At 46.6% G+C, this 27,868-nt stretch overlaps 1 protein-coding gene across 2 annotated transcripts; it reads left to right on the top strand.

Annotated features, from left to right (window-relative positions):
* Dnajc16 (DnaJ heat shock protein family (Hsp40) member C16) lies at positions 1-27,481 on the top strand. Of its 2 annotated transcripts, none has more exons than XM_090335763.1 (15): positions 1-114; positions 1,519-1,703; positions 6,903-6,969; positions 7,903-8,239; positions 8,855-9,039; positions 10,268-10,372; positions 11,433-11,591; positions 16,365-16,495; positions 17,648-17,831; positions 19,753-19,935; positions 20,058-20,134; positions 23,572-23,652; positions 24,638-24,736; positions 25,448-25,618; positions 26,086-27,481. In XM_090335763.1, the coding sequence occupies exons 2-15, from the start codon at positions 1,537-1,539 to the stop codon at positions 26,480-26,482; spliced, it is 2,343 nt and encodes a 780-aa protein (XP_090191889.1). In that variant the 5' UTR covers positions 1-114; positions 1,519-1,536; the 3' UTR covers positions 26,483-27,481. The 2 variants fall into 2 exon arrangements, with proteins under 2 accessions (XP_090191889.1, XP_090191888.1); XM_090335762.1 differs by lacking the exon at positions 1-114 and adding an exon at positions 747-802.
* Positions 27,482-27,868: the final 387 nt, after the last annotated feature.

The following is a 27,868-nucleotide window of genomic DNA, read 5'->3' as shown; positions in this document are numbered from 1 at the left end:
CGCCCCTTCCCCTCCCCAGTGCCGGCCGAGCGCTGGTGTGGACGGGAAGCCGCCGGCCTGGCGGACTAACTGGAGCACGGACGCTGCCGCTGGTTAGGCCGGTGCCCTTTCCCGGTAACTCCTTCCCGGCGTGACGCGGCGGGGCCGGGATCTCCCGTCAGTGCCTTCTCGTTCCCGGCGCCCGCTGGGCCCGGGGGTGGAGACGACCGGGGAGCGACGGGGCCCGGCCCCGGGTTCTCGGGGCGGCGGGGTAGGGGGGGCCCCTCCTGGAAGGCCACGACCTCCTGTGGGCGCTCGAGGAGGGGCTGACCCAGAACGGGTGCCCGGGCGCCGCTGCCTGGTCCTGGGGCCGTGGTCCCCGGGGCGAGCAGCCTGCCTGTTACCGGGCCGGTGTCGGCCCCGGCCCCGGCCCCGGCCCCCGGGGCGGGCAGCCTGCCTGGCTGAGGGCCGGCCCAGGCCCATCGACTGGACGGGCTGACCCAGGTGAACACACTGCCGGGTGGAAATCACAATCCCACCGCGCGGCGGCCGTTGCCCCACGCCTGGTACACCTTGCCGTGAAGTTAACTTACTCAGAGCCAGGGAGGTGCGGGACCCATTCCAGCGTAAGCCCGAGTTCCCAAACCCGGTAGCTGCATCACCTGCGCGGTTTTTTACAGGCCAGATCCGCTTCTTTTAAAGGAAGAGACTGGTTAGGATTCTAGTGGTCATGGAGATGGAAACGTCAGTCACCAGATGAACCAGGCAAGCGTTAGCCTTCCACTTGCCAAAACTCGCCACATTTGAACCTGAACACTTTATGGCAAGTCAAGATCAATGTGACCCACAGTGGGAGGGGAGGGCAGGGCGATGTGTAATAGAACCGAGATCATGATCCTGCATTGTAAATGTCTGTCATATCTCACTGCCAGCCAAGATTATTTCCAAAGCCCTCAGTGAATTCAGTCCCTATGCTCACCAAAGATGGAGCTTAAAGCCCTTTTTTTTTTGTCTTTAATTCTCCCTTACCTGGAAAATTAAATATTTTCCTTCTTTCTCACTGAAGTTTAGCCTTTATTACAACTCTATTGCTAATGGAGTGAAAGAAAAGCTAGTCATTTTCATGTTAGAATGGACAAAATGCATGGTACAGAGCAGAATTGGGGCGTCTTACCTGCCAAATATTTTGAGTGCTTTATTTTTAACTTTGCTGTCAGAATAGATGAAATCTTGTATTTGAGACACTGTCACCCTGATTATCCTGTTTATATTTTCATATGTACACTTATTTTTTTCTCCATCTCATCCATTTTTCAGTCATTTAAAAAATGCTTTTCTAACCCAAAGCTTCTGGAGAGTCATTAGTCCTACTGCTAATCTTTTTCTCTGTAATGGGTCTTGTAATACTCAGAAGTAGTAGCGAGACTGTTGATTTTAAATAGTGATGGGTTTTCATCTGTCTATCATTGTCCGTTCCCCTGCAAAGCAAGAGTGTCGGAGATTCTGCATTGAAACTTACTACTTCTTCCATCATTGCAGCTCTGGGAAGGAAGAGAGATGGAAGTGAGGAAGTTGAGCATTTCCTGGCAGTTCTTGCTAGTTCTGATTCTGATCCTGCAAATTCTGTCTGCGCTGGATTTTGACCCATACAGAGTCCTAGGGGTCAGCCGAACAGCCAGTCAGGCTGACATTAAAAAGGCTTACAAGAAGCTCGCCCGGGAATGGTAGGTGAAACAGAACCAAAGTTGAATGTAAGCTAAGCAGTGTTAGTAGAGCTGTGAAGAAGAATTAGGATTGGCTTTTCTCTGTCTCTGTTCGGTGTTCCATGTATATCTATCTCTCTCCCTAGATAGGTATTTATCTGTCTAGAGTGTTTATTTAGTATGAAATTACAGAAAGGAGTGCTTTCATTTTGTTTTAAGAACACAGTAATCACTTTACTCCTGTTCTCTAAAAATGTTTATGCTTTAAGCAAGTTGAGGTGGCACTTTTTCTCTTTAATTTTAAAAGGATGTTCAGGAAGTTAGTATATTAGTTTAAAATAAATCTTGTGGATATATCCTGGTTGAACCAGTGTTTCCCAGGATGCTAATTAGCAGGGTAGCAATAAATCTAAAGCTTATTTGGGGGCAATCGTCATTGGGTTTCTCCCACCAAGAACCAGAAATGTTGAAAGATAGATCTGGAGAGGGAGCCATAGGAGGAGGGTGGATTGGGGGAAGATATAGGTAACTTCCTGCTGGCTGAGCCAATCAAAAGCCAGGAGCAGACTTACATTGATTGATAGGCTCCAAAGTAGACCACTGACTCCATGCTCACATCCAGGTTTCAACTCACTGAACCTTATAATTAGCCTGTGAGGGAGAATATTGTTGAACCTGTCATACAGATGAGAAAAACTGAGGCTCAGAGTTGGCAAATCTGTAAGACCTTAGGTTTCATAGTCTGTTCTTGTGCACCAACTGACTGTTAGTGTGTGTGTGTGTGTGTGTGTGTGTGTGTGCGTGCGTGCGCATGTGCGTGCACGCGTGTGTGTGTGTATGTGTGTATGTGTTTTGCCAGTCCTGTAGCTTGAACTCAGGGCCTGAGCACTGTCCTTGGACTTTCTCACGGCTAGAGCTCTACTCCTTGAGCCACAGCAGCACCACTTCTGGCCTTTTCTATCAATGTGGTACCAAAGAATCGAACCCTGGTCTTCGTGCATGCTAGGCACTAGGCCAAACTCCCAGCTTGTGGGGTGACTTTTTTTTTTAATCATTATGGTTGAGAGGGGGACAGAGGTGATGAGAGCAGGAAGTTGGGCAGGAAGGACAATGCCACATGTGGGTGGCACCCATCCATGAGTCTGCATGGCACCATTCTTCTTAGTAAGCAAATAGACCCTGCTATTATTAAATTGGTTGCAAGAAAGGTAAGAGGCAGGGCTGGGAGTTTGGCCTAGTGGTAGAGTTCTTGCCTAACATGCATGAAGACCTAGGTTCAATTTTTCAATACCACATCCATAGAAAAAAGCTGGAAGTGGTGCTGTGACTCAAGGGCTAGAATTCTAACCTTGAGGAAGTCCAAGGACAGTGCTCAGCCCTGAGTTCAAGCCCCAGGACTGACAAAAAGAAAGAAAGAAAAGAAAGCAGAAGCCCACCACAGTGGCTCATGCCTATAATCCTACTCAGGAGGCTGAGCTCTGAGGATTGAGATTTGAAGCTGGCCCAAACAGGAAAGTCCATGACCCTCTTATCTCTAATTAACCACCAAAAAGCTGGAAGTAGAGCTGTGGCTCAAATGATAAACTGCTAGGCTTGGGAGAAAAAACTTAAGGAACAGCACCTAGGCTCTGAATTAAAGCCAAAGAGAGAGAGAGAGAGAGAGGAGCACGAGCTGGGAATGTGGCTTAATGGTAGAGTGCTTACCTAGCGTGCATAAACTCTGGGTTTGATTCCTCAGTACCACATGAATAGAAAAAGCCAGAAGTGGCAGTGTAACTCAAGTGGTAGAGTGCTATTCTTGAACAAAAGAAGCTCAGAGGTAGTGCCCAGGCTCTGAATCAAGCCCAAGGATTGGCAAAAACAAGAAAGAGGAAAAAAAGAAAGAAAAGAAAAATGAAAATAAAGTATAATATAATGCAGTCAATAAATATCTTAGGTTATATTAGGAATCTAGAATCACTGGCCACTGAGACTTTGGCCGGGAGTATAACCTCGTGGTAGAGTGCTTGCCTAGCATGCACAAAGCCCTGAGTTTGATTACTTGGTACCATATACACAGAAAAAAGCCAGAAATAATGCTGTAGTTCATGTGGCAGTGTGCTAGCCTTGAGTAAAAAGTGTCCAAAGACAGTGCCCAGGACCTGAATTCAAGCCCCAGGACTAGCAAAAAAGAAAGAAAGAAAAAGACAGTCTCTAGTCTCTAGTTTTGCATGGCCTCTTTCCAGAGACTCTGTATACCAAACTTGGCTTTGGTAACATTTCAAACTCTTGTCCTTTTATGTAGCACAATATGTCAATCTACAGTTAATTCATAAAGTAACAGCATCCTTTTAGACAGTATCAACAGCTTAAGGATGCATAGCTTTTTGACTTGTCTGTCTTGAGGAGCTAAAAGGGGTGTTATAATATTGAGTAAATGAATCTATGATTCTCTTCCGTAATTAGATTCTCTCTAAGAGTATCTCACCACCATAGAAATACAGTGTCATGTAGTGACATGTGCGACTTTATTTCACATGTACATTTCCACTGTTGCTTGCTGCTTTTCTGATTATGGCTATGTTTTAGCTTAGAGTCATTTCAATATTACATCATAATGGGCTCATTTATACTGAAGAGAACAGTATTTCTCAACTTGACATTTCAGAAAGAACTATCACAGGGAAACTGGTGGACTATTAAATTGTATTTTACTCAGTGCTTCGCTAAGTCTTCTCAGGAATTTTCCCTTGCTTGGTGAAACCTTGTAAAATTGCTTTTTTTCTCTCTCTCTCAGGAAAACTGTGTTTCCCATTCAATAAGTTTATTTTATGTTTCATAGATACTTTGTGTCTGTCATCTAAGCTAGCCAAGTAACAACCCTTTCTACCCTAGGAAAAGTCAATTGGCTGAATAGTTCCACCATCTGCATGGGAAATTAGTTTCCTTCTTGCTGTATTGCTGTTTCTCCTTTTTTGTTGTTGTTTCTTCAGAAGTCATTAGACACCATGTTACTTGCCATGCAGAAGAGTTCAGAGTGTCTTCATTTTGTAATAGTTGGTAAAGGAACTTCATATTCACTGGAATTCTGGTATGGGAGGGCAGGACTTCCCCTTCTGGACTGTGTTCCACTTCATATTCAGGGACTCACTCCTGTGCATGGAAACTGCGGGCAGTTTCCTTAGTGCTGTGTGCCTCGCTGCCAGCAAGACTTTCTCTGCTTCAGTCTCCTAAAAAAGCCTTTCCTACTCTTCTTCACCTAGGAAGACCTTTATGTTAAATCTCCATTGGCATAGAATTGCATCATTTTCTCCATTTGGTCTTTAGCCTAAGTTTGAATAATGAAAACACTTTTCTTTTTTTTGTCATTCAGAACATTCTTTGGACCCACCATCTCATTTCCTTCCACTGTTTTTATTGTATGTAGCTAAGACGTTCCCACAGCAAGGATTTAATCCTGAAGGGCAGAATGATGTCAGGGATGAGAGCATGTGCTCTAAGTCATTCAAATACATTGAATGAGCTCATTAAATTCTTCCTCCCCCTCATTAAATTCTAAAGTGTGGGTTTTTAAAAAAATTCTAATTTAGTCATTGTTTACTTCCCTGTGGATTGTTTTATTTTACCAGAACCTTTGCTATAGGAAATTTAGAAGAGGTTAGCAAAATTAATTACATAGATAATAAATTTAAGGCCAAGTATCGTGGCACATGCCCATAATCTCAGCCATCAGGAGCCTGAGGCAAGCAACTCTTAAATTCCAGGCTGGCCCCAGCTATAAGTGAGACTCTGTGACAAAAGATAAACACACAAGCAAGCACACCAGTACTGGGGCTTGAACTCAGGGCCTGGCACTGTCCTTTCACTTTTTTTTTTTTTTTTTTTTTTTGCCAGTCCTGGGCTTGAGCTCAGGGCCTGAGCACTGTCCTTGGACTTTCTCAAGGTTAGAGCTCTACCACTTGAGCTACAGCACCACTTCCGGCTTTTTTCTATGTATGTGGTACCGAGGAATTGAACCCAGGTCTTCATGCATGCTAGGCAAGCACTTTAACCACTAGGCCAAACTCCCGGCCCTCCTTTCACTTTTTTAAGGCTGATGCTCTACCATTTGAGCCACAGTTTTACTTCACACTTTTTTCTGGCTAATTGGCACTAGAACCTCTTTGCCTGCCTGACTGGCTTTGCACCTCAGTTCTCAAATCTTAGTCTCACAAGCAGCTAGGATTACAGGCTACAAGTACCCAGTTTGTCATATTGTCTTTTAATGAAGAGAATATTTGAAAATCAGTGCACATGAAATACTGATATAGATCCTCGCCCCTGTGTCCAGGACTTTGAAATGTCCTCCCCCCCAAAAAACAGAAATTGGTATAAACACAAAAATAATGCAGAATGATGCATGAACTTAAGATGGAGGCAGTTAGTTATTGATGACAGCAAATGCTTAGGGTTTTAAGATGAATAGAAAGAACCTTGAGTTAACTATAGACACAGCTTACACATGGGGCTTGAAATCATTGTGTAGCTACATGGCAGTCCCAGGCAGAGGATGATGAGACTTTGCAGCATTCTAACTTGAATGTCATCAACAAGACACTCTGTGCATCCTATAAGCCATCTTGTGCCTACCTGCCTGTTACCAGAAGCAGTGCCTTAAGCCAAGCACCAGTGGCTCATGCCTGTAATTTAGCTATTCAAGAGGCTGAGATATAAGGATCACGGTTTGAAACCAGCTCTGGTGTGAAAGTCTGTGAGACTCTTTGTCTCCAAGTAATCACCAAAAAGCCAGCAAGTGATAGAGCACAACACTTGAATAGAAAAGGCCAAATTCAAGCCCTAGTATTGGCACCAAATGAAAAGAAGCAGTGCCTGCCTCCAAACCATTAACGTGGGAGGGGATGGCCACCTCCCAGCCTGGGGTATGGGGAAGCTGCACAGCTGGATTCACACGTCTAGCACAGCTGGATTCACACGTCTGTGCTTGTCTTCTTTAAAACACTGCAGAGTTCTCTGCTGCTGTGGGAATGTGCCCAGCTCCAGTGATTTGGGAAGAAGTAGCCTGGTGCAGTTTCTTGTTTCAGAGTCCTGTGAAGCACGATGGCTTCTAGCATTTATTTTAGGAAACTCTCCTAAGAAAGTGGTCCCTCATTGCCCCTGATGTTGGTGTGTATGTGTCTGAGGCTGTTACATGACCAGAAACACATGGAGTCCATGCTCACTGGCTGTGCATTTGTATTTCAGGCATCCTGATAAAAACAAAGATCCTGGGGCCGAAGACAAGTTCATTCAGATCAGCAAGGCTTACGAGGTACTGTGTCAGACTTTGTGATACTACCATGAGCTCCTATAAAGTGTGCCATAGGTGATCAACTCTAGAATGTTCTTTTTGGAAGAGCAGATTGCCTGGGCAGTGACCCAGTTTCCACATGACAGTGAACAGAACATATTTGGCCCTATCCAGTATATTGAAACAAGTATGTGAAGACTTCCACTATTGGAAAATCTGGCCTATTTTTTTTTTTTTTTTTTTTGCCAGTCCTGGGCTTGAGCTCAGGGCCTGAGCACTGTCCTTGGACTTTCTCAAGACTAGAGCTCTACCACCTGAGCCTCAGTACCACTTATGGCTTTTTTCTATGTATATGGTACCGAGGAATTAAACCTGGATCTTTGTGGGTGCTAGGCAAGCACTCTACCACTAGGCCAAACTCCCAGCCCAAATCTGGCCTATTTTAAAAGCTCTAATTAGTATTATGAAATTACCCAGCATATATATGTCACTTAACCTTTCTCAGGTAAAGATTTAAAGAGTCACACGCCAGCCAGGTGCTAGTGGCTCACCCCTATATCCTAACTACTCAGGAGGCTGAGATCTCAGAATCATAATTCAAAGCCAGCCTTTGTGAGACTCTTTATCTCCAAGGAACCAATAAAAGGTAGAACTGTGGCACAAGTGGTACAGCAATAGCGTTGAGCACAAATGCTCCAGGTGCTGAGCTCAAGCCCCAGGACCAGCACCAGAAAAAGAAAAGAAAAGAAAATCTAATTGTGTTATGCTGTTTACATTACTGTATCATTCAAGCTGCTTACAGAAAAGCCCCTTGAAACTGGGGATGTAGCTCAGTAGTGGAACACTTGCTTAGCATGCCCAGGGCCCTGGGTTCAATCCCCAGCACCACAGAACAGAAGCCTTTTGGGCGACCTTCTTGATTTACTTTGGACTCCTTATCTTTCTTCTTGCTAGATTCTTTCCAATGAGGAAAAGAGGACAAACTATGATCACTACGGGCATGCTGGAGAGAACCAGGGCTACCAGAAGCAGCAGCAGCGCGAGTATCGCTTCCACCATTTCCATGAAAATTTTTACTTTGATGAATCATTTTTCCACTTCCCTTTCAACTCGGAGCGACAGGACTCCATTGATGAGAAGTATTTATTGCACTTTTCCCACTATGTGAATGAAGTGGTGCCGGACAGTTTCCGGAAGCCCTACCTCATTAAGATTACCTCCGACTGGTGCTTCAGCTGCATCCACATCGAGCCTGTCTGGAAAGAAGTTGTTCAGGAACTGGAGGGGCTGGGTGAGGTCATTTTACTTAATCTGGAGGAACTGGTAGAAGATAACTTTCATCATTCTGTTTTCTTTTTCTTCTTCTTCTTTTTTTTTTTTTTTTTTTGCCAGTCCTGGGGCATGGACTCAGGACCTGAGCACTGTCCTTGGGCTTTCTCAAGGCTAGCATCTCTCTATTTTTTAAGAGGGAAACTATATGCAATCCATTTTAATGTTGAGTTTCTGCTTTGAAGCTTTATTTCAAGCATCTAGCTAGAATCCTTGCATGTCCACAAACTTGAGAATTATTAGTTGAGCCTGGTGCCAGTAGCTCATACCTATAATTAAATAGGAGGCTGAGAATAGGCATTGTGGCTCAAAGTGGTAGAGCATTGTCCCTGAGCTAAAGAGCTCAGGGACAGTGCCTAGGCCCAGAGTTCAAGCCCCATGAGCCCCCCCCCCAAAAAAAAAATAAATCAAAAACAAAGCAGCAGTGTAGACTTCCAGCAAGGAATGACTACTTAGCACTATTATTTCCTTCTGTGTGTTTGCCTTTAATGTCGCTGGAAAAAAATTGTTCATTGGCATTTCTTTCAACTGCCCTGGGGCATCAAGCAGCTTCAGGTAGCTCTTCTGTACTTTGCAGGTGTGGGAATTGGTGTCGTCCACGCAGGCTATGAGAGGCGCCTGGCCCATCACCTGGGAGCCCACAGCACACCCTCTATCCTGGGGATCATAAACGGAAAAGTCTCCTTCTTCCACAATGCAGTCGTCCGGGATAACCTCCGCCAGTTTGTGGAGAGCCTTCTTCCGGGGAACTTGGTAGAGAAAGTAAGTGTCTATGGAGGAGAATACAGGCAGAACTGTGGCTGTGACCTCTCACACCTGACTTCTACCGTGAGCGGCACAACACATAGTAATGCTTTAATTACACTAAAACATTTATGCCAGAGGCAGTCGGAGACTGAAAACTGAGGTGGGTGAAGTGGAAGCTAAAAGAATTCATTTGCTGGGGGCCGGGAGTTTGGCCTAGTGGTTAAAGTGCTTGCCTAGCATGCATGAAGACCCGGGTTCGATTCCTTGGTACCACATATATAGAAAAAAGCCGGAAGTGGTGCTGAGGCTCAAGTGGTAGAGCTCTAGCCTTGAGAAAGTCCAAGGACAGTGCTCAGGCCCTGAGCTCAAGCCCAGGACTGGCACAAAAAAAAAAAAAAAAAAAAAAATTCATTTGCTGGAAATGGCCATCATTGGACTCTGAATTGAAAACAGCAATGACTAGCCAGGTGCCAGTGGCTCACAGCTGTAATCCTAAATATTCAGTAGGCTGAGATCTAAGGATCATGGTTCAAAGCCAACCAGCCTGGGCAGGAAAGTTCATGAGACTCTTACCTCTAAAAGTGGAGCTGTGGCTCAAAGTGGTATAGTGCTAGCCTTGAGCTCAAAATTGCTTTGATATAGCACCTAGGCCCTGAGCTCAAGCCCCAAACAAACAACAAAAACAACAACAACAAAAACAGTGAATGAGCCCGGCATAGTGGCTCATGCCTATAATCCCAGCTACTCAGAAAGCTGAGATCTGAGGATCGTGGTTCAAAGCCAGCCCTAGCACTAAAGATTTTGAGACTCTTACCTCCAGTTAACCACTAGAAAATGGGAAATGTTGCTGTGGCTCAAGGGTAGGGCTGTAACCTTGAGCTGAAGAGCTTGGGGACAACGCCTAGGTTGAGTTCAAGCCCCCTGACCCCACCTCCAAAAAAAAAAAAAATGACTATTTTCCCAGACAATAAATTAGATCAGGCCAAACATTGGTGGTTCACTCCTGTAACTTCTTAGGAGACTGAGATCTGAGTTCAAAGCCAGCCCACACAGTAAAGTCTGTGAGACTTTAACCATTTAACCTCCAAAAAGCCAGGAGTTGCATATCAGCTCACATAGTAGAGTATTAGCCTTGGGCAAAAAGCGGAAGATCAGAGCCTAGGCCCTGAGTTCAAGCCCCAATACAGCAAAGGACAAAAAGAAGAATTAAATACTGAGATTAACATCTTATTTCTAATTTAAGGTCACAAGCAAAAATTATGTCAGATTCCTCACTGGCTGGCAGCAAGAAAATAAGCCTCATGTCCTTCTGTTCGACCAGGGGTCCTCGATACCACTGCTCTATAAGGTATTGAATATGCTGAGAGAATGGGCGGGGTCTTTTAGTGGAAAGTTGGAATCTGTTTTTTATAAGTACAAGTTGAACATCCCTAATACAAAACCCCCCAAATTGGAAGGTTTTTTTTTTGCCAGTCCTGGACTTGAGCTCAGGGCCTGAGCACTGTCTTTGGACTTTCTCAAAGCTAGAGCTTTAGCAGTTGCGCCTCAGTACCACTTCCGTCTTTTTTTTCTATGTACGTGATACTGAAGAATAGAACCCAGGCCTTCGTGCATGCTAGGCAAGCACTCTACCACTAGGCCAAACTTCCGGCCCTCGGAAGCTTTTTGAGTGTTAACATGGTACCATGGTACCATAAGTAGCAAATCACACAGCTGACTGACCTCATGTCACAGTCAGAATGCAGACACCCTGAAAATAATGTGTACAGGTCGTGTGTGAAGCAAATGAATTTTGTGTCTGGACTTGGTTTCATCCCCACGACGTCTGATTGTGAGTATACTAAGGTTCCAGAATCTGAAACACTTCCATCTTGAGGACCAGGATAGGAGATGCTCAGCATCCAATAGTTTCAAACATGAGAACGGCTCAAAGGTCAGACATCCCATTGTGCTGCCACTCACTACCTTCAGCACACTTGGTGTCATCAAATCCTCAGCAACACCTAGCCACAGGGTCTTAGACCAAGACAGGTACTCATGCTTACAGACGTAGGTGTATAGTGGCCGTACGACATACCCAGGGTCTTGCTGCACTGCCATGTGGGGAGTATGTGATGCCCCCACATCCTGCCTTCTCCGTGGTGCCCTCCATCACAGCTCCAGCATGCCCTGTCATTCTGTGACATGGGTGGGAGAGGATGCCCACACTGATGTCCCGAACACTCCACGCCTCCCAGCCAAGTTCAGTACGTGATTATTTGATTTCATTGTGTAAGTGTTGGAGCTGCAGACCTCCTGGGTGGGTAGGAAGGTGTTCTGGTGGATTTTCACCCCAGCACGGATGTGAATGGACCTACTTTCCTTGTAAGTGAGCTGCCCTGCTGACGACTTCACTTTCTTCCTCACAGTTGACTGCTTTTGCATACAAAGATTACTTATCATTCGGATATGTGTATGTCGGCTTCCGAGCGGCTGAGGAGATGGCAAGGCAGTTCAATGTCAATGCCCATGCCCCTGCCATCCTCATCTTCAAAGAGCATATCAACAAGCCAGCTGACATGATCCAGGTACGTGAGCATCCCATTTGGAGATCCCCTTCACACTTTACCTGCAGCCTCTACGTCAGGAAGCAGGAAAATAAAGTGCCAGTGACCCACTCCTCCAATCTTAGCTATTCAGGAGACTTGAGTTCGGGAGGATTCATCCCAGGTATATACGAGACCCCTTCTTAACCAGTATCTGGGTGCTGTCGTACATGTCTGTCATCGCCACTGCTTAGCAGGCTGAGATCAGTGGAAGGGAGTTCCAGGTCAAGCTAGGCAGCTAAGTGCTCAAGACTCCATCTCAGTAGAAGAAGCTGGGTATAGTATTGTGCACCTGCCGATCCAGCTAGGATAGGAAGCCTAAAATAGGTGGATCATAGTCCAGGACTTAGACATTTTTGGCATTTTTAATGTTGCATATGAAACCAGAATTTGTTCCGTTAGCTCTTCTGTTTTTATTCTTGTTGTCGTTGTTGTTGTTAATTGGTCATGGGACTTAAACTCAGGGCTTGGGTAACATCTCTGAACTATTGTGCTGAAGATTAGTGCTCTAGTGTTTTGAGCCACAACTCCACTTCTAGTTTTCTGGTGCTTAACTGGAGCAACAGCAAAATATCATCTCCAAAAGTTCCTTTTTCCTTTACCCTCCCTCCCCACACTGCCACAGTTAGCATCATAGTTCACACGTGTTCACAAAATGATCATGAAGTGTCCCTATCTTGTGTCTGGCTTCTTCCAACTTAAGTTTTCATGATTTGTAGATATCATTATGTGGAGCTTAGGCATTATTTTTTGGCCAGTCCTGGGGCTTGAATTCAGGGTCTGAGCACTGTCCTTGGGCTTTCTCAAGGCTAGAGCTCTACCACTTGAACCACAGCACCACTATCAGCTTTTTCTATGTATGTGGTACAAAGGAATCTAACCCAGGGCTTCCTGCATGGTAGGCAAGCACTCTACCACTAGGCCAAACTCCTTACCCTCTTTTTTTTTTTTCTTTTGGTCAGTGATGGGGCTTGAATTCTGGGATTGGGCGCTGTCCCCGAGCTCTTCAACTCAAGGCTGGTGCTCTGCTATTTGAGCTACAGTGCCACTTCTGGTTTTCTGGTGGTTAATTGGAGATAAGAGTCTCATGGACTTTTGTGTTTGGACTGGCTTTGAACCATGATCCTCAGATCTCAGCCTCCTGAGTAGCTAGGATTACAGGCGTGAGCCACGGCACCTGGCATGCTTATCCATTCTTATTGTTGAAGACTTCATAAGAATAGATCACAGTACATTGTCCATCCTACTATTGACAGATGTGGACTTTCCATTTCCTGACTATTTGATAATGATGCTGATTGTATTCTCGTTATCTAGTGTCATCTATATGTATGTGGTGTGCCAGTCCTGGGGCTTGAAACAGGGCTTGGGCACTGTCCCTGAGCTTTATTGCTCAAGGATAATGCTCTGCCACTTGAGCTACAGCTTTACTTCCAGCTTTTTTAGTCTTTAATTGAAGGTAAGAATCTCATGATTTACCTACCAGAAGTCAAACCATGATTCTCAATTTCAGCCTCCTGAGTAGCTAGGATTTACAGGCTTAAGCCACCAACACTTAGCTCTAGTGTATTTTTGATGAATATAAGTTCCTTTATTACATGCACTTATCAGTATTCCTCTTTATTATTGGTTCTTTTTTTGTTTCTAGTTGAGTCCTACTTCTACACCAAGATCATGAAGATATTATTGTCAGACAAATCCTAAGGGCTGGGGCCAGGAGTGTGGCCTAGTGGTAGAGTGCTTGCCTAGGATGCACAAAGCCCTGGGTTTGATCCCCTGGTACCACATACACAGAAAAAGCCAGAAATGGTGCTGTCGCTCAAGTGGTAGAGCACTAGTTTTGAGAAAGGTCATTACTCAGGCCCTGAGTTAAAGCCCTAGGACTGGCAAAATAAATAAATCTAAAAGCAAAAAAAAAAAAAAAAAGAAAGAAAGGAATAACCAGCCTTAGAGCTGGAGGCATGACCCAGTTGGTAGAGCACTAGCCAGTGAATCAAGTCAGTAACTGAGTTTGACTTCTGACCTTGGACCAAAAGAATTTTTCAAACATTTATAGCTATGGCTTTAATGTTTAGGGATTTTTTTATTGTTGTTTTTTTCTTTTCTTTGCCTATTTGGTTATGTGTGAGTGTGTGTGTGTGTGTGATACTTGGCATTGAACTGAGCACCTTGCTTTTGTTAGGCAGGGACTCTACCACTTGAGCCCTTTTTTGCATTGGTTATATTCAAATTAGAGTTTCACTTGAAACCCAGGTCAGACTGGACTATGGTCTTTAATTTGCTTCCTTGTGTTTCTGGGGATATAATCATTTGGAAATAGTTTTGGTATCTGATAGGGAAAAAAATCTCTTCAGTGTGATTTGGCCTTTGGACAAGATCTTTAAAAATAAAAAAAAAAAAGCCCTAGCCCTGTAATTGATTTGTAAATATTGACTTTGACTTATCACCCCAGCTATGTGAGAAGTAGAGATCAAGATGGGTGAAGTTCAAGGCAGCTCAGGCAGAAGGTTCATGAGACCTTACCCCAACCAGTCATGACAGTACATGTGTCACTCTAGTTGCAAGGGACTATACATATGAGAACCACAATCAGGCCAGCCTGGGCAAAAACGGAGTCTTTAGGAAAGATTTTGTGATTCCTTTTTTTTTTTTTTTTTTTTTTTTGCCAGTCCTGGGCTTGAGCTCAGGGCCTGAGCACTGTCCTTGGACAGACCTTGAGCCTCAGCACCACTTCTGGCTTTTTTCTATATATGTGGTACCAAGGAATCGAACCCGGGTCTTCATGCATGCTAGGCAAGCACTTTAACCACTAGGCCAGACTCCTGGCTGGCTTTTTTTTTTTTTTCTATGTATGTGGTACCGAGGAATTGAACCCGGGTCTTCATGCATGCTAGGCAAGCACTTTAACCACTAGGCCAAACTCCCAGCCCCTTGTGATTCCTTTTATCATTACAGAACTGTAGATTTATATATATTTTTAGAACTCACTTCTATTGGATTTCTTAAATTGAAGTAACTTTTCTGTTGTTGGTCATGGGACTTGAACTCTGGGCTTGGGTGCTATCCCTAAGCTCTTCAGCTCAAGGCTAACAAAATCTATCACTTTGAGCTACAGCACCACTTCAGGTTTTCTGGTGATTAATTGGAGATAAGAATCTCCCAGACTTTTGTGCCTGGGCTGGCTTTGAACCATGATCCTCAGATCTGTCTCCTGAGTAGCTAGAATTACAGGTGTGAACTACTGTCACTCAGCTTGAAGAAACTTTTTTTCTTCCAACTTCAGCAGTATATGTGGGGCATTCCTTGATAACAGTTTCTTGTACCTTTTCTATTGGCTTTTTCAAACCACTAAATTTGGATTTGTGGATTTTCTTCTTTTTACCTTTATATTTTTGGGGTTTTGTTGTTGTTGTAACTCTTGACATGGATGCTTAAGTCATTTCCTTTCTTTCTTTCTTTCTCTCTTCTTTTTTTTTGTGTGTGGGGGGGGGGAGGAGGAGGGGTGGTCATGGCACTGGAACTCTGGGCCTGGGTGCTGTCCCTGAGCTCTTTAGAAGAGCTCAAGGTCACTGCCCTACCTTTGTGCCACAGTCCCACTTCCTGTTTTCTAGAGATACATTGAAGATAAAAGTCAGGCTTTGTAGTATCCCAGCTGGCTTTGAACCTCGATCCTCAGATCTCAGCCTCCTGAGTAGGGAGGATTACAGGCATGAGCCACCATGCCGACACTAATAATTTTTAATTGTGGCTGTTTTGGGAGACAAAGTGTCACTATGTTACCCAATCTGACATTGAATTCCTGAACTCTATCTGTCCTCCTGTCTCAGCCCCCAAGTAACTGAGACTACAACTTCATGCAGGTTAATATCATTTTAAATTGCCCTCCAAAATAATATTGCCTCCGTATCTCAAAGCTTTGATAAATAGTATTTATATATTTAGTAAGTTTTGGATAAATGAATGTATCAAAAAATGCCAATGGCTCATGCCTATAATCCTAGCTACTCAGGAGGCTGAGATCTGAGGATCATAGTTCAAAGCCAGCCCAGACACAAAAGTCCATGAGACTCTTCTCTCCAATTAACCACTAGAAAACCAGAAGTGGCGCTGTGGCTCAAATGGTAGAGAACTAGCCTTGAGCTGAAGAGCTCAGGAACAACACTCAATTCCAGAGTTCAAGTCCCAGGACTAACAATAAAAACAAACCAAAAAAATCTATTAGATGTTAGAAAACTTACTTCTTAGATCAATGGCTTATTCAAAATACTTTCCTTAATTTCCAAATAAAGGTAAATGCTTTCATTTCTGGCTTCTGTTGTGTTTTTCATTCTCTATAAATAAGCATTCTCTTACCTGGCTATGTGGTTGGTATGTTATTATCACTTTTTTTTTTGGCTGGTCCTGGGACTTGAACTTAGGGCCTGAGCACTGTATTGGGTTTTCTCAAGGCTACAGCTCTGCCACTTGAGCCTCAACACCACTTCCGGCTTTCTTCTATGTATATGGTACCTAGGAATCAAACCCGGGTTATTATCATTTTTTATTGTAATTAATAGAAGGGTTACATGATAGTTGCCAGATAGATGGTGCATTAATTCCCATACATTGATACCCTTTCAACATGTCTTGGTCCCCATTTCCCTCCCCTCCATTTTTATGATCATTTTTAGTAAGAATGTGAGCAAAATGCATTCCCACGTGCTGTGTCTGCATGTTGGAGGGGCAGAGTGTCCTGACTTGTTGGTTTCCCTGCAGGCGCGTGGGCTGAAGAAGCAGGTCATCGATGACTTCATCACCCAGAACAAGTACCTGTTGGCAGCCCGCCTCACCAGCCAGAAGCTCTTCCATGAGCTCTGCCCCGTGAAGCGCTCTCACCGGCAGAGGAAGTAAGGACACGCGCTCGGCTTGGCTTCCCACCCCAGTGCAGGGCCTGCTCCTGCACTCCAGCCTCACCCTGGGGTCCAGTTGATTCCTCAGCTCCTGAGTAATGGCTGACTGGGAGGTGGCAGGTAGCTAGGTCCACACTGTTGAATGATCTAGCCTGGAATTAGAGATGCGCATGTTAGCAGAGACTTCAGAGTGAGAAGACTTTGTCAGTAAAGCTGAGGCCCTTTAATGAAGCCTAGAGTGACAGCTACTCCCTCCTATAGCAGAGGAGACAGGAAAGGGCGATCACCGAGGAAATGATAAATTACAGTGGGGAATTGGAAAGGCCAAGCCATACATATTTAATAAAATATGTATGCAAAGTATTACTACACAGTCTCTGAAAAGTTTGAACTACAGGGAAATATTTATTGTACCTTCTCAGACTGATGGATCAGTGGCTTTCAACTTTCGGCTGTGTCATATGTAAAAGATGTCTGGACAAGCCAGTCGCCAGTGGCACACATCTGTGATCCCTGGAGGACTGTGTTTGAGGCCAGTCTATACTCTCATGGCTCATTTAATTAAGATCTCAGCTCAACATTCCCCCGACCAACCTGTCTGCCAAAATACGATTTCCACCCCATGCTGGCCTCTCTCTGGCCCTTCCTCCTCTTCTTTTTGTCATAGTTCTGTGCTTAGCCATGAGGAGATGGCTATTCATTTATTTAACATCCAGCTTCTTCTCTGGTCTGAGTTCATAAGGGCAGCAATGCCTTCTGTCTTCTCGAGTAAGTGCATAGAGTAAGTACCAGCATGTAGTAAGATATTTTAGTAATTGGTTGGATGGATGGATGGATGGATGGATGGGTGGATGGCTCAGCTTCCAATATGACTTGCAAAAGAAGTGTACCTTCAGTAATACAAAGTCTCTTAAAAGAAAGTCCTAAGGGCCAGGCCGGAATTGGGCTTGGGGGAACACTAGTAGACTGCAGAAGGAGCAAGTCACTAGTGAGTTGGGGGTCTCCTCTCCACTCAATACTGAAGACACTGAGCAGTGTCTTCAGTCTGTAAGATGGGGTGGGTCTCCCATCTCCCCCACACCCACTGGCCTTCTGCATCCTGGGCCTGTCCCCAGGTTGGTGGTAGCATGCTCTCTCTTGCTCGTGCAGATACTGTGTGGTTTTGCTGACTACAGAGGCCTCCAAGATGAGCAAAGCCTTTGAAGCCTTCCTGTCCTTCGCCTTGGCAAACACACAAGACACAGTGAGATTTGTGCACGTGTACAGCGGCCGACAGCCAGAGTTTGCCAGCACCCTGCTCCCCAACAGCGAGGCATTTCAGGGGAAGTCCGCGGTGAGCCCCACTTCTCCTCCTGACCCTATGTTCTTTTTTTTTTTTTTTTTTTGCCAGTCCTGGGCTTGAGCTCAGGGCCTGAGCACTGTCCTTGGACTTTCTCAAGGCTAGAGCTCTACCACTTGAGCCTCAGCACCACTTCTGGCTTTTTTCTAGGCATGTGGTACCGAGGAATCGAACCCGGGTCTTCGTGCATGCTAGGCAAGCACTTTAACCACTAGGCCAAACTCCCGGCCCCAGACCCTATGTTCTTTTCAAGACCTTGGCCCTTGGTTCTGTTTAACCTAGAAAGCTCTGAGAGGTGTTTTGGAAGCCTGGTAGGAGGCAGCCTTTCACATCCAGAGATGGGCTGGGTCTCCTCGGAGATCAGGGCTTGAACTCAGCACCTGGTGCTTTCCCTTTGTAGCTTGAAGCTGGCCTTGTACCACTTGAGCCACACCTCCCTTTTAGCTTTTTGCTGGTTAGTTCAAGATGAAGGTCTCTCAGATATGTCTGCCTGGGCTGGCTTTGAACCAGCCTTCAGTTCCCAGCCTCATGATTAGCTGGCTTTACAGGCATGAGGGACCAGCACCTGGTGGACCTTCTCACCAGCCTCACCCCAAGCAGGTCAGTCCCTGCCAGACCCCAAGTGGATGCTACATTTTTCCAAATCTTCAGAATGCTCTTTGGAATCGCCTCCTCTGCCTGTTCCCTGTCATCTTACTGGATCTCCTTCCTTCCCCTGCTTTGTCATCACATCTTCAGGGTTATGCGTCTTCTCTTGGGTCAGGATGTGGAGCAAGGCCCTGAGCTCCATTGCCATTGGTATCATGGAAAACCTCTCTGCCTTTCTTGAAAAATCAACATTAAGCCAGCATGGCATGGCATGGCACGGTGGCTCATGCCTGTAACCCTAGCTACTCAGGAAGCTGAGATCTGAGGATCAAGGTTCAAAGCCAGCCCGGGCCCAAAAAGACTTGAGGCTCTTATCCTCAGTTAACCTGTAGAAAATGGGAAGTGGGGCTTGGCTTAAGGATAGGGCAGTGGCCTTTTGCTGAAGAGCTCAGGGACAGTGCCCAAGCCCAGGGGTAGGGTGGTAGCCTTGAGCTGAAGAGCTCAGGGACAGTGCCCAAGCCCAGGGGTAGGGTGGTAGCCTTGAGCTGAAGAGCTCAGGGACAATGCCCAAGCCCAGGGGTAGGGTGGTAGCCTTAAGCTGGAGAGCGCCCAGGCCCAGAGTTCAAGCGCCAAGACCCACCAAAAAAAAAAAAAAAGCCCTTTTCTTTAAAAAGAAAACAAAACTGTGAAAGTTACCATAAAAGTAATTGCTTTTAGGAGGTTGGAACCAAAGAATATCTTGACCCTAGGAGTTCAATACTACGTTGAGCAACGTAAGGACACCCCATTTCAGTAAACAATAACATTAATTTCTTCTGTCAGAAAATTTTCACTCAGTGCTAGGGGCTGTGGCTCAGTTGATGGAGCACTACCTAGCGAGCACCCTACCCTCAAGCCAAGCCCCACTTCCCGTTTTCTAGAGGTTAAGTGGAGTTAAGGGTCTCAGGTCCTTTTGTACCTGGGCTGGCTTTGAACCCTGATCCTCAGATCTTAGCCTCCTGAGTAGCTAGGATGACAGGGGTGAGCCAGCACCAGCCTGGAGGGCTTTTGTTTATTTGTTTGTTTTATTGTATTTTATTTTTGGGATAATGTATAGGGGTTACGGTTACATTCGTCAGGTAATGGGTACCTTGATACCTCCTCTCTTGTTTCTGTGCCTTTCCCTCCTCCGTGGAGGGCTTTTATTTTTGTGAAACACAGTCTACCCCTGCAGTCCAGGCGGCCTTCAGCCCGTGATTTTCCCAACCTCTAGTTGCTGGGGTTACAGGCATGTGCCACACACATGGCTGCTTTTGAGATGTGTGGTGGTTTTCTTCCCTTCTCCCAGGTGTCCATCTTGGAAAGACGCAACACAGCTGGAAGGGTGGTGTATAAAACCCTGGAAGACCCCTGGACAGGCAGTGAGAGTGACAGATTTGTCCTCCTGGGCTACCTTGACCAGCTGCGGAAAGATCCAGCTCTTCTGTCCTCGGAGGCTGTGCTTCCAGAGCTGGCGGATGAACTTGCCCCTGTAAGCAACCTGGCCCAGTAGAGCATGGGGGGGAGGGGATAGAGAGCCGGGCTCTGCTGAGCACACTGTGCCAGGGCAGAGCTCCCCCTCCTCAACCACCGTCTTGCTTTCTCTCCCCACAGATGTTCCTCCTGCGGTGGCTCTACTCCACCTCCGACTACCTCGCAGACATCTGGGATAGCGTGTTTCACAACAACTGGTAGGAGAATGGCTGGAAAAGGATTCTTTCTAAGTTAATTCCAGCTTCCTGGTTTCTTTTTTGGGAATAACCCATCCTCGTGTCAGTGGGAAAACGATGGCTCATTGCCAACAGATGCTCTGCTTCAATAATTTCTTTATTTATTTGGTACTGGGGATCGGACCCAGGATGTTGCACTTGCTAGGCAATCACTTTGCCACTGAACTACATCCCAGCCCCTTATGTATTTATTTCTGTTGATCACAGGGCTTGAACTCTGGGCCTGGGCACTGTCCCTGAGCTCTTCAGCTCAAGGCTACTGCCCTACCCCTTGAGACATAGTATCACTTCCGGTATTCTGGTGGTTAGTTAGTTAATTGGAGATAAAAGGTTCATGGACTTCAGTGCCTGGGCTGGCTTTGAACCAAGATCCTCAGATCTCAGCCTCCTGAGTAGCTAGGATTACAGGTGTAAGCCACCACACCTGGCAATTTTTTTCCTTTTATTTATTTATTGTGTGCTAGTTCTTATACTCAGGTCCTAGATGCTGTCCCTTAGCTTTTTCTCTAAAGGGTAATAGGCTACTGCTTGAGCCACAGCTCCACTTCTGGGTTTCTGGTGGTTAATTGGAGATAAGAATCCCGTAAGAGGGCTAGGAATGTGGCTTAGTGGTTGAGTGCTTGCCTAGCATATATGAAATCCTAAGTTCAATTCCTTGATACCACATAAACAGAAAAACCCAGAAGTGGTGCTGTGATACAAGTGGCAGAATGCTAGCCTTGAGCAAAAGAAGCTCAGGGACATTACCCAGACTAGCACAAAAAGAACCTTATAGGAGACTTGTGGATCAAAACCAGCTCAGGCAGGAAAGTCCATGAGACTCTTATCTCCAATTAACCACCAGAAAACTGGAAGTGAAGCTGTGGCTCAAAGTGGTAGCCTTGAGTAAAAAGGCTCAGGGAGCTAGGTCGTGATGGCTCAAGCCTGTAATCCTAGCTGAGATCCGAGGATTGCAGTTCAAAGCCAACCCAGGCACTAAAGCCTGTGAGACTTTAACCACCAAAAAAACAGAAGTGGCACTGTGGCTCGAGTGGTAGAGCGCTAGCCTTGAACTACAGAGCTCAGGGAGAGCTCCCAGACCCAGAGTTCAAGTCCCATGACCAAAAATAAAAAAATATATATTTTTTAAAAAAAGCTCAAAGACGATGTCCAGGCCCTGAGTTCAAGCTCCACAACCAACAAAAGAGAAAAGAATCTCATAGACATTCCTGACCAGGCTGGTTTTGAACCATAATCCTCAGATCTCAGCCTGTTCAGTGGCTAGGATGACAGACATAAACCACCAGCACTTGGCTTCAGTCCAGTACTTTTTTGCCCAGGGCCAGCATTGGCCCACAGTTGGCTTCATGTGTCGCCCATGTAGCAGTAGTCAGAGACTACTGCTTTCTGCAAGTTGGGGAAGGGTACCCCAGTTATACCCTTGTTGACCTTGAGGAATACAGAACTGGGACTCCCCTCTTCATCCAGGCACCAGCATGCACATATGAGTGTCTGAATTAATCTTGGTGGTGGTGTCCATTCCAAGTCCCAACAAGGCTGCTTGCTGCACATTTGTGCTGTGACTCCTGGCACTTAACACAATGCCTGAAAACTGACAGGCCCCTCATGTGTGGCTGCGCATAAACAAAGATTTAGAATACCACTTCCCAGCAAGGTGTGCTGGTCACTTGTAGTCCAAGACAGGAGTATTGACAGTTTAAGGCCAGATTGAATTATAGAGCCAGACTGTCTCAACAAACAGCAAGGTAGGGCTAGGAATGTGGCTTAATGGTAGAGCACTTGACTAGCATTCACAAAGCCCTGGGTTCCATTCTTCAGCACCAAAAGTAGAGAAAAAGCCTGAAGTAACACCTGTGACTCAAGTGGTAGAATGCAAGCCTTGAGCAAAAATAAGTTCTGGGACAGACCAGGGTTCAAGCCCTAGGACAGGAAAAGAAGGAAGGAAGGATGGAAGAAGGAAAGGAAGGGAAAGAAAAAGCCAGGCACCAGTGGTTCATGTTTGTAAGCCTGGTTACTCAAGAGGCTGCAACCTGAAGAATCATGGTTTGAAGCCAGCTCAGGAAGGAAAGTCCGTGAGATTCCCATCTCCAGTCAACTAGCAAAAAGCCAGAAATAGGGCCAGGAGCTTAGCCTACTGGTAGAATGCTTGCCTAGCATGCGTGAAGCCCTAGGTTTGATTCCCTAGTACTGCATACAAAGAAAAAAAACAGAAGTGGTGCTATGGCTCAACTAACAGAGCACTAATTTTGAGCAAAAAAGTGTCCAAGGACACTGCCCAGGCCCTGAATTCAAGCCCCCGGGCTGGCAAAAAAAATGAAACTGTGGTTCAAGTGGTAGAGCACTAGCCTTGAGTAAAAAAAGTCAAGTGAGAATTCCAGGCCCAGAATTCAAGCCTGGCACAAAACAAAATGAATAAAATAAAATCAAACGATTATACAGGAAATCTTGAAAGCTTGATATTCACCCCTATGTGCCCTGTTCCACCACTCTTAGCCATTTCTGGATTATACTGGCTAAAAAGGGGCTGGAGGATTGGCTCAAGTGGAACAACACTTGCCTAGAAAGGTATGAGGCCTCTAGTTCAATCTCACATACTGCCAAAACAAGAAAATCAATAAAACTGAAGTCATTACCCAAACTTGTTTTTTTTCTTTGTCGGTCATAGAACTTGAACTCTGGGCGTGGACATTATCCCTAGGCTCTTCAGCTCAAGGCTGCCACCCTACCCCTTGAGCCACAGTGCCACTTCCAGTTTTCTACCGGTTAATTGGAGATAAGAGTCTCATGGACCTTAGTGCCTGGGATGGTTTTGAACCATGATCCTCAGATCTCAGCCTCCTGAGTAGCTAGGATTACAGGCGTGAGCCACCACACCCAGCATTCCCTAAAATTTTATTTTTATTCAGCACTGTCCAAGCATCAGAAAATTGTTCCATGAGGGGTCAAGAGTTTGGCCTAGTGGCAGAGTGCTTGCCTAGCATGCACAAAGACCCAGGTTCGATCCCTCAGTACCACATACATAGAAAAAGCTGGAAATGGTGCTGTGGCTCAAGTGGTAGAGCTCTGGCCTTGAGAAAGTCCAAGGACAGGGCCCAGGCCCTGAGCTCAAGGCCCAGGACTGGGAAAAAAAAAATAAAAAAAAAAAAGTTGTTCCATGAGTAGCATGTAACTGCCTTGTGACAACCGTGACTCCTCTTACCAGGTGGGCAGTGCACTCTGATAATGCCAACATGCAGACCCAGATTTCCGGGATCAGGACTGGTTAGAACCCTAAGGAAACAGTGTGCCTTCCCTCAGCCAATGCAGAACAGCCTGTTTGGGGAACAGTGCTTATTGATGCATAAGCTCCTTGTCTCCCAGCCCCCATGATGCTAATACAGCTGTGTGCTTGGTTCCAGGCGGGAGATGATGCCCCTGCTATCTCTCATCTTTTCGGCCCTCTTTATCCTCTTTGGCACCGTCATTGTCCAGGCTTTCAGGTAAGTGCCCGGCTGCTCAGAGAGAGCCTCAAACCTCCACAGTCAGTCATATTTTTCCTTCCCCCCAGTACCATGGTTTGAATTTAAGACTTTGCATTCTCATTTGGATTTTTTTTTTTTTGTTTTTTGCCAGTCCTGGGCTTGAGCTCAGGGCCTGAGCACTGTCCTTGGACTTTCTCAAGGCTAGAGCTCTACCACTTGAGCCTCAGCACCACTTCTGGCTTTTTTCTATGTATGTGGTACCGAGGAATCGAACCCAGGTCTTCATGCATGCTAGGCAAGCACTTGAACCACTAGGTTAAACTCCCGGCCCTCACTTGGATTTTTTGCTCATAGCTGGTAGTCCGTTACTTGAGCAATCCCTCAAGTCCAGCTTTTTGCTCACCAAAGATAGAGTGTTTTGGACTTTTCTTTCTTTTTTTTTTTTTTTGGGGGGGGGGGGTGGTTGGCTTAAACTTGGCCTGGGGGCTGTCTCTGAGCTCTTCAGCTCAAGGCTACTGCCCTACCCTTGAGCCAAGCCCCACTTCCCGTTTTCTAGAGGTTAATTGGAGATAAGAGTCTCAGGTTCTTTTGTGCCCCCTGGCTTTGAACCTTGAACCTCAGATCTCAGCCTCCTGAGTAGCTAGGATGGCAGGGGTGAGCCATCGCTCCTAGCCTCTTTTGGACTTTTCTACCCAGGCTGACTTCAAACAGATCTCAGCCTCCTGGGTCTCTATGATTGACAGGGGAGTCACTGGCACCAGCTCTACACTCTTTCTTTAGAGTATTCCTCTTGAGCCGGGAGTGTGCACAGCCTGCACAAAGCCCTAGGTTCAATTCTTTGGTACCAGATACACAGAGAAAGGCAGAACTGGTGTGATGGCTGAAGTAGTAGAGCACTATCCTTGAGAAAGCTCAAGGACAATACTCGGGCCCTGAGTTTAAGCCCCAGCACTGGCATAATAAATAAATAAATAAAATATAATATTTGTGTTTGCATCCTCAGTGACTCCAGTGAGGAGCAAGAGTCCCAGCCCCCAGAAAAAGAGGAAGTCCCTGAGAAGACCGGGAAGACAGAGCCGAGCTTCATCAAAGACATCAGCAGGTTTTCCTGACACACAGAACCCTCTGCTGCCCTCAGCCCCTGCTGCAGCGCCCAGCCCACAGCCTGACAGTCGGGCCTATGGGCAGCACAGAAGACTGTCCCCCACCATGTGTGAGAGCTAGATACAGGTTGAGCACCCCTACTTTGAAAGCCCAGAATCTGAAATGAGGCACTATGCAAAACTTGTGGCCACAGTGAAAAGTGCCAATGTGTGGTCACAAATGGAAAGTTCTGGACCTGGACCTCATGGGTCAGGCTGTGAGCAGACCTAGGACTATGTCTCACGTCCATGATGTGTTTCTCGATCTCATAATGGATAGTGAAGGCACCATAAGGAAGGTGGTGGATGAGCCAGAAGCAAGTCCTGACCCATGCCTGGATGGCTCTGGAGGCAGAGCACACAGCCCCAGAGAGGGGCTCAGTCCCTAGACAGAGACTCAGGCTGAGTGGCCATACCCCCTTCATCTTGTCCTAAAGCAGCCTCTGCACCGCCAGAAGCTACCTCAGAAAGACTGTTGCAAGTCAGGGGCCCCCCTCTGATCTTGCACCCCATTCTACCAGTGCGATACTTAAGTAGCATTCCCAGTCTGGTCAGCCGTCTTCAAAGTAGTAGTGATGTCATTACCCTCCCTCCCCCCTCCTACCTCCTCTGCCCTCCCCGCCCCTCCCCATGTGGTAACCCTCACACCCCCCCCCCCCATTTCTCCGCAGCAAGGTTCCTAAGAAAGGCTTTGTGGAGGTGACGGAGCTCACGGACGTGACGTACACCAGCAACCTGGTGCGCCTGCGGCCCGGCCACATGAACGTGGTCCTCATCCTGTCGGCCTCCACCAAGAACAGCCTGCTGCAGAAATTTGCTTTCGAGGTCTATTCGTTCACTGGGTAGGCACGCGTGTGTAGGCCGGCGTGTGAGAACATGAGGGGGCGGGAGGGGCCCTTCCTGGCCACGCCCCTCCTTCTGTGTCCATACCTAAGCCATAATGGGAGTTTTTAGTTGTGTCTAGGGCTTGAACTCAGGGTCTGGGTGCTGTCCTTTAACATTTTAGCTCAAGGCTGGTGTTCTACCACTTGAGCCACAGCTCTGATTCTGACTTTTGTGTAGTTAATCGGAGATTAGAGCCTCGGGGACTTACCTGTCCAGATTGGCTTTGAACAGGTGGTCCTTAGACATCGGAGCTCAGACTTCTGAGGAGATAGGATTACCAGAAAGAGCCTCCAGCACCCAGCTCCCGGGGCAAGACTTCTTCTCCCCTTTTGCGTTCATGTTTTGTTGTTTTGAGAGCGCCTGGCGCATGTGCAGCCTCAGGCCCTGACCCTTCCTTGCCCCTCACCAGCAGTTCTCCCTGCAGGAGCAGCTGCCTACACTTCTCCTTCCTGAGCCTGGACAAGCACCGGGAGTGGCTGGAGTACTTGCTGGAATTTGCCCAAGATGCAGCCCCCATCCCAAACCAGTACGATAAGCATTTCATGGAGCGGGACTACACAGGTTATGTACTGGCTCTGAACGGCCACAAGAAATACTTCTGCCTTTTCAAGCCCCAAAAAACACTGGAAGAGGAGGAGGCCTTGGGGGCGTGTGGCGATCTGGACCCCTCCCTCCACCTGAGCGAGTCTCGGGGGAAGTCTTCCTGCGTGGGGTCCAAGCCCATCAAAGGCAAGTTGAACAAGTTGTCCTTGTGGATGGAGCGGCTGCTAGAAGGATCCTTACAGAGGTTTTATATCCCATCATGGCCTGAGCTAGACTGAGTCGATTTCCAAAAGAGATGTGAACTCTTCTGATTTTTAACATGCCCCAGGAAACAGGTATTTTCAGGACTCAGAGTAGAGATTAGAATTACTCTTCAGAACAATGCCTAGAAGATTCTTCCTCTGCCCTGCCTTCACCTAGGGCAGGTTTGAATTCCCTAGATACGAACACTTGCCTTTGGATGTCCTCATCCGAATGCCTCTGCACTATTTAAAGTAGACCGCTCCTTCCTTCCACCCTGCCGAGCCTGTCCCAGGCTCCTACTCTCCTCCTTTCTCATCCTGCCCCACGTGGCCCCAACCCTGACCCTGAAGAAGACCTGTCGTGCAGGTCAGGTGGGATCATTGGCCTTCCCCTCATCCAGCCTCAGGCCCAGGCCTGGCCCCCGCTGTACCTCTCTATCCCACAGCGCATGCTCCTACCAGGGAATGGCCCACTGCAACTACAGGGCCCTGCGTCCTGAAATCGGCCTAGTTCCAATCTCCCATGGGATAGTTGTTCTGGGAGTGAGCAGCTGAGAAATGTATTTGGGGGTATCCCCCACAGCAGCTTGCCAGGCACGGTTTGGCAAGGAAAGGGGTGAGTGGGGGCTCTGCAGATGAGCTAACTTTTCTCCCAGGCAGAGGAAAGAGACTGCCAGGAGGCTTCCTGGGATCACGAGTGGCCTCCCCACGCCTCGCCCCCCCCTCCAGGGCATGGGGTCTCCCCACCAGATGCACTGTAAGACTGAGCCGCTGACCTGTATGTTTCAGATGCCTTTCTGCCTCTGTTGATTTTAGGGTATGGATATTTAGGAGCCATAACTTGTAATCTTGTTCTCTGAACGTAGATAAATAAGCTGCTATAAAGCCAGTAGATGTTAAACTGAAGACAAGTTCTTCCTGCCTGGAGCCGGGTGGAGGAGCCTCCAGGTTCCCTGGCATCTCTCTAGTAAAATGCCAGATGCATCTTTGTACCAAGGAACTTAAACTCTCTCAATAGCTGCATTTTGAACGTCACCCCCAAAGTGCTGTATCTTCAAGTCATTTTGAGGGTTTTTGCTTTGGGGGCTTTTTTTTGTGACAAATGAGCCAAAACTCATTCTAGACTCCACGTTGAACAGTACTCACTTTCCACTTGTGGCCCATGTTCTGGTGTCTGGCTTCACTGGTCACCTCTCCCTCGCACTCTTTTCCCTGGGTCAGGCCACACCCACCATCTGCTCCCTCAGCTCTGGCCTGCTGTGCCCTCGGGACCCTGGGCTCCAAGCAGCCATGCCAGCCCCACGAGTGGGCAGACCACCAGTGGAGTTTGGACAGCTTCCAGGACTGGTCTTATTCTGCCATCACAGCAAATGCCCTTTCACACAAGTGAGGGATAGGGCAGTGACTAAGTTAGTATTTCTT

The sequence above is a fragment of the Megascapheus bottae genome, chromosome 6, assembly GCF_031878675.1.
Source record: "Megascapheus bottae isolate mThoBot1 chromosome 6, mThoBot2.hap1, whole genome shotgun sequence".
NCBI classification, from domain to species: Eukaryota; Metazoa; Chordata; class Mammalia; order Rodentia; family Geomyidae; genus Megascapheus; species Megascapheus bottae.
Note: the sequence above shows the minus strand (reverse complement) of the source record. Positions and strands in the feature narration are given on the sequence as shown.